Source organism: Brassica napus, chromosome C5 (assembly GCF_020379485.1).
Source record: "Brassica napus cultivar Da-Ae chromosome C5, Da-Ae, whole genome shotgun sequence".
NCBI lineage: Eukaryota > Viridiplantae > Streptophyta > Magnoliopsida > Brassicales > Brassicaceae > Brassica > Brassica napus.
Genome location: NC_063448.1, coordinates 23,237,289 through 23,243,199, shown reverse-complemented (window position 1 = coordinate 23,243,199; position 5,911 = coordinate 23,237,289). Strand labels below are relative to the sequence as shown.

At 31.6% G+C, this 5,911-nt stretch overlaps 1 protein-coding gene across 1 annotated transcript; it reads left to right on the top strand.

Annotated features, from left to right (window-relative positions):
* Positions 1 to 2,267: 2,267 nt before the first annotated feature.
* LOC106364386 (probable zinc transporter 10) lies at positions 2,268 to 5,103 on the top strand. The gene is made up of 3 exons (XM_013803973.3): positions 2,268 to 3,458; positions 4,373 to 4,522; positions 4,647 to 5,103. Exons 1-3 carry the CDS (start codon positions 2,808 to 2,810, stop codon positions 4,950 to 4,952), a joined length of 1,107 nt encoding a protein of 368 aa, XP_013659427.1. The 5' UTR covers positions 2,268 to 2,807; the 3' UTR covers positions 4,953 to 5,103.
* The last annotated feature ends 808 nt before the right edge of the window (positions 5,104 to 5,911 follow it).

The following is a 5,911-nucleotide window of genomic DNA, read 5'->3' as shown; positions in this document are numbered from 1 at the left end:
TATGAATATTTTTGTTTTATTATAATATTTATTAAAATATTTTCAATACCTTTTAAAATTGAAATTTTAGTGAAAATATTTTTTTTAAAAAAATAAATAGTAGAGACTATAAACATTCCTAACATTCATAAAAAATCTTAGCTTCCATATGTTTATGATCTGATGATGACAACATCGTTCTCACTTGTAGTGCTGCCAATCCTGGCAAATTTGCTTGCTTAACCCTGTTACGGCAGTGTGTTGATATTTTGTCGAATCTCTTCCATCTGCCAAAGCCTTTGTTCGTAACTTCACCCCCTCCACTGCTATATCAACTCCTCTTTGGAATTTTCCTTCCTATTATATCAAATATTTCTCTTCCTATGACGAGATTCCCATGAGCGAACTAAGTTTATTATGGGGGAATTTTAAAAAAAAAATGTTAAAGAAGAAATGCATTTAATCCTACCTTTGAAATTTCTTTTAGAGTGAAGGCATTACGTTTTAGATTTTAAGGGAGACAAACTTGACCAATCGCTCCAAAATTCATTATAAATAGTAAACAAATTTTTTTTATTTTTTTTATGAAATGCATAGGGGCAGATGCCCTGTTTGTTGGATGTACATCTTCCACTGATCTCGGCTTCTTTACTAGCGACCTAGTTGGTGGGTATCCATCATAAATCTCATAACCCTCGGCAATTTACTTCTTGCTGGCATTGTCAACCTAGTGAGTTTTTGCTCATTTCAATTACAATTTCAATGACAATTTCCGGTAGTAATAATCTATATTATTAAAATAGAAGTACCCATTAAAAAATATTTTTAAGTTTTCTAACTTATTTACATTTTCATGCCACTGAGAATTAAATTAAACTATCTATTTTAATGCTTTAGTTAAATTAATGAGTTTTTCTTAATCAAATTTAAACTTAATATCATTAAATGAACCTACATATTTTAATGATTGTCTTTTCCAGCTAAATTAATGAGTTTTCCTTAATGAAATTTAAACTTAATGTCATTAAGTGAACATAAAAATATATCATATTTAACGTAGCTTATTACGGACGAGTACGGCCCAATAATGAACTTGAATTTTATTTTTACGAAAACGTGAATCACTTGACTTATGTAATATTTAAAATATATTAACTACAATATAACAAATGCATATAACCTACCTATACTTTAGTTTGAAATGATCATGCTCAAGTTTTATATAGTCAACTTACATCATGCATCGATCGATGTACAATAGTCAAATCACCTATAGTTTTCGTTTTCTTTATAGGATGTATCAACCAACCAATCATCCCACTGATTTTCTAAGGTTTATAAAAAAAACAAATCAATAAATACAAACTCAAAATTCAATATCTTCTATTAATCAAAACAGAATATCTTCAAAGTCGTATCTTTAATGATAAGAATAGATTTGATTTCAACCAAGTCATGATATAATATTTCTTCATATTTTACATTAATAACCATTGTTTTTATATATAATCTACAATTCTTTAATTACGTCTATTTGTTCAATTTTGTATATGATATCGAATATTCATCATAAATAGATGGTTTAAGATGCCAAAAAAATTATTTACTTGGTGAATATAATACATCAAATATTACAAATACATCATTTAGTTAAATAAATAACCATAAACCAAAAATTCATACCCTCAGGGTCTAGTTGGTTTTAAACATCACACCACAAAGTTGATAAAGTTTCATCTTTTTGTTCTTACCATGAAGTTCCTATCGACACATTTGAGCAGTGTCTCAAAATTGTTGTCAATTTCTTTTGAAAAATATACATGAGAAATACCATAGGATAGCAATACAAATTTTTTTATTACAAATATAACATATAAGGGTCAAAATGATCGAAATATGTTTTACTGAAGAAACAAAAGATAAAATTTAAGGTTTAGAGTTTAATGAGAAAGTTTGGAGTGGGTGTTATGATTTTTTTTAAAGTAAAATTTAAAATAATAATTTTAAAAAATAGTTTCCAATTTTATTTTAGATTTTAAATAAAATTGAAAAAATGGAAAACAAATCGATATTTTTTTTTGAACTGAAAAATATTTTTATTATTTATTTAAATATTTATTTATATTTATATATATAGAGTAAGTGTATAAGTGTCTTTTATTTCCTTATTCAAACATTTTTGGTCATTTTCTTATTTGTGTATTTTTGGTCAAAAAAACTCCTTTTAGGGTATTTAGAATTTTCCCTATATATTTCTCTTCATATTTATTATTTTATTATTTTTCATTTTTTTCATTCTGCTATTCTTTTAATAATCACTTGTTTTTTGTAAATTTTTTAATAATCACTACTTAGAGCTTAAATGATATCAATGGAATTTCACAAGAACTGGTATAGGATGGAATACGTTTTTTAATACGTTCCTATTAAGGAGAGGAAATTTCATTTTAGGTGTTGTTTTGATTAGATGAAAGAATCTTGAAGGTTTGAAATATTATTCACAAGTTTAAAGAAATTCTTCTTCTTCTTTTTTGAAACTAATAAAGAAAACTCTTAAGGCAAAAGACATTCTCTCTTAATTCGTCTAAAAGTTCTTGATTATGCTATTTTCAAGTGAGAGCTAATTCAAATAGTTGATATGCGTCTGTCGAGAACATGCCTTACTGCTGTTAGCTAGCAATTCGATATTTTCTAAACAAAACATGTTGAAATTAATTAAATAGCAATGTCACTAATGTCGACATTAATTCTCTTTTATTGAGATATGCTTCAAGTTTCCCTTATATAAGGATAACAAGAAATATGCTATCACATTCAAGAACGCAAAAATGAGAAAGACTCAAAGTCCTTTCATTTTCTCTGTCACCATCGCCATCTTCCTCCTCCTCTCCACCTCCCACTTCCCCGTAGCTCTATCTCAATCCCAAAATGATTGTAAACCTGTATCCAACAATACATGTATCGACAAAAACAAAGCATTAGATCTCAAACTTATAGCAATCTTCAGCATCCTTATCACTAGCCTTATCGGCGTTTGCCTTCCCTTCTTCGCCCGGTCCGTTCCCGCTTTTCAGCCCGAGAAATCTCACTTCCTCATCGTCAAATCATTCGCCTCTGGAATCATCCTCTCCACTGGTTTTATGCATGTCTTGCCTGATTCTTTTGATATGCTCTCGTCTCCTTGTCTTGGCGATAACCCCTGGCACAAGTTTCCTTTCACTGGCTTCGTCGCTATGATCTCCGCCATATTCACACTCATGGTTGACTCTATCACCACTAGTGTTTTCACCAAGTCTGGCAGGAAGGACTTGCGCCCTGAGGTGACGTCAGCTGAGACTCCTGACCAAGAGATAGGGCACGTGCAGGTTCACGCACCCCATCATAGCCACGGTCATGGTCTTCATCATGACGTTCATGGAGACAATGATAAGGAGCTTGGTTCTTCCTTACAGCTTCTGCGATATAGAGTTATTGCCATTGTTAGTATTTCTTCAATCTTTTTTTTTTCTTTAAGTTCAAAAGTAAACCTCTTAAGTTGATCTTGATCCACATTTTTAATCTAACACTTGGGAAATTTTCTGTTGGTTTTAAAAAAAAATTAAAATACTAAAAATAGTCAACGATTTTAGATCTACATCCAATAAGAAATGAATTAGATTGATTAATATTCACATAATACGGCTTTAATATGTCCATTTTTCCCGCTTCTCGGGTTTGACTTTTTTTTTGTTTATTTTACTTTATTTATGAATTATAGAAGCAAGTATCTTTTATAATATGATTTTGATTTTGCTATTTCAGTTTGAATTTAGTCTCTTTTTAGCAAATTTTTTTTAATCGTTTGACATTTTACCAAAAAAAAAAAATAATTAGTTGGTTTATTTTTATTTTCAGTAGCTTAATTTTGTTTGATTCAATTTTCAGATCGGCCTTTCTTTATGGTTTTGGTTTAACACAAGTAGGTTGCAGTACTGGATTGAGATTTCCTAATTTAAATGACATTTAAAAAATTGATCATAAAAATGACATAATTTAGTGGTAACATTAGACAGTTTAACTGCCTAAAATGGTTTTAGAAAATATAGTTGAAGGGTATGGGAAGTTGGACCACTCATATATCAGTCTTTTTATCAATTAGTTTTATATAGTAAATTGGTCATTAGAAAAGTTTCAATCCATCTTTCAATTACTAATTATGATTTAATATACATTTTATTTTATTTTATTCCAAATGGTAAATATTATTATTTCAGAGTAGAGCCTAAAAATTTGATACCTTGAAGAAAAAAAAATCTAGAAAAAGAGAGTTGATTAGTATCATGAGATTGATTGCAGCCACTGCGGCATGAGCATTGTGACAAGTGAGTAGCTGAAATGAACAAAAATGGAACAGGTACTGGAGCTAGGAATAGTGGTGCACTCGATAGTGATAGGACTCTCTGTAGGAGCCACTAACAATACTTGCACCATCAAAGGCCTCGTCGCTGCTCTTTGTTTCCACCAAATGTTCGAAGGCATGGGTCTCGGTGGCTGCATCCTCCAGGTGAATACATCCCTTCCATGTAACTATTTAGGTCCGGTTTAGTCATGTCCAGTATATGGTTCGCTAAAATAAGTTTCTTCAAAACTTGCTAAATCATTTGATGAGAACTTGTGAACACGCGCAGGCAGAATACGGGTGGGTGAAAAAAGGGGTGATGGCTTTCTTTTTCGCGGTGACAACACCTTTTGGAGTGGCTCTAGGGATGGCATTATCTAAAACGTACAAAGAGAATAGCCCTGACTCGCTCATTACCGTTGGACTTCTCAACGCTTCCTCGGCTGGACTACTCATCTACATGGCTCTAGTCGACCTTCTCGCTGCCGATTTTATGGGACAGAAGATGCAACGGAGCATCAAGCTTCAATTAAAGTCTTATGCCGCTGTTTTGCTTGGTGCCGGTGGCATGGCCGTCATGGCTAAGTGGGCTTGATCTACATCATTAATTATGGACTCATAGCATATATAGTTAATGTAACCAAAATGATCATACTATCCAAGTTATGTGATCAGTTGATCAAAAATTTGTTAAATTATGATGGATTAAATATTGACTGATGCAGATGATATATATAAATAAATTTCATTCTGTTTTATCCGTAATAATATGATTAAGAAACCTTCCTGTATGTGTTTCAAAAAAAAAAAGAACCTTCCTGTATAAGAATTATTAACAGGTTTTCAACAAAACATATGTTATTATATATAATTAAAACTTGATTAAAAATGAAAATTATACCACTTATAGACAAGATCATCTCCTTCCTCTTCTCACTTTTTATATTTTTTTATCCAATATTGTTTATCTTTTGTGAGTTTTTACGAGTTGCATAAGCAACTTTGTTCTCTCTTAGAGAAACCACTTCAACCTGCCATTCCTCAAGTTTCTCCATAGACAGTGCAATCTTGATCATGATGATAGAACTAGCAACGAGAATTGATGGAAGTTAGGGTAGGATTCGATCTAACGTAGTAAGCAAGTAATGAAAGAGAGACCAATTGCCAATGGTTTGAAGGTTGAAATGTGTTTATTACTGATATCCCAATATGATACAATATCGATGAATAGTCTGTAAGAGAATACAAGTGAATTCTAGAGTGGAATGTGTGTAGTTTTGTTGCAAGGAGTTTGTATCTCCACACCTTTGTCGTCCTTTTATAGTTGTTTGGACGAGAATCGGAACAGCGAGATCTCAGACGAGTATCTGGTGCCATTAAGATAATCTTTAATATTATGATATTCTTTACATTTTGTATTGACTTGGTCAAGTAGGTATTAACTCTTTTCCAAGCTGGGGATGAGTCTTTGTTTTTATGGGCCTATCGTTCTCTTCGGGTCTTTGAGCTATTGGGTCGGATTTTTAAACCGGATTTGGAACGGGATGAAATCAG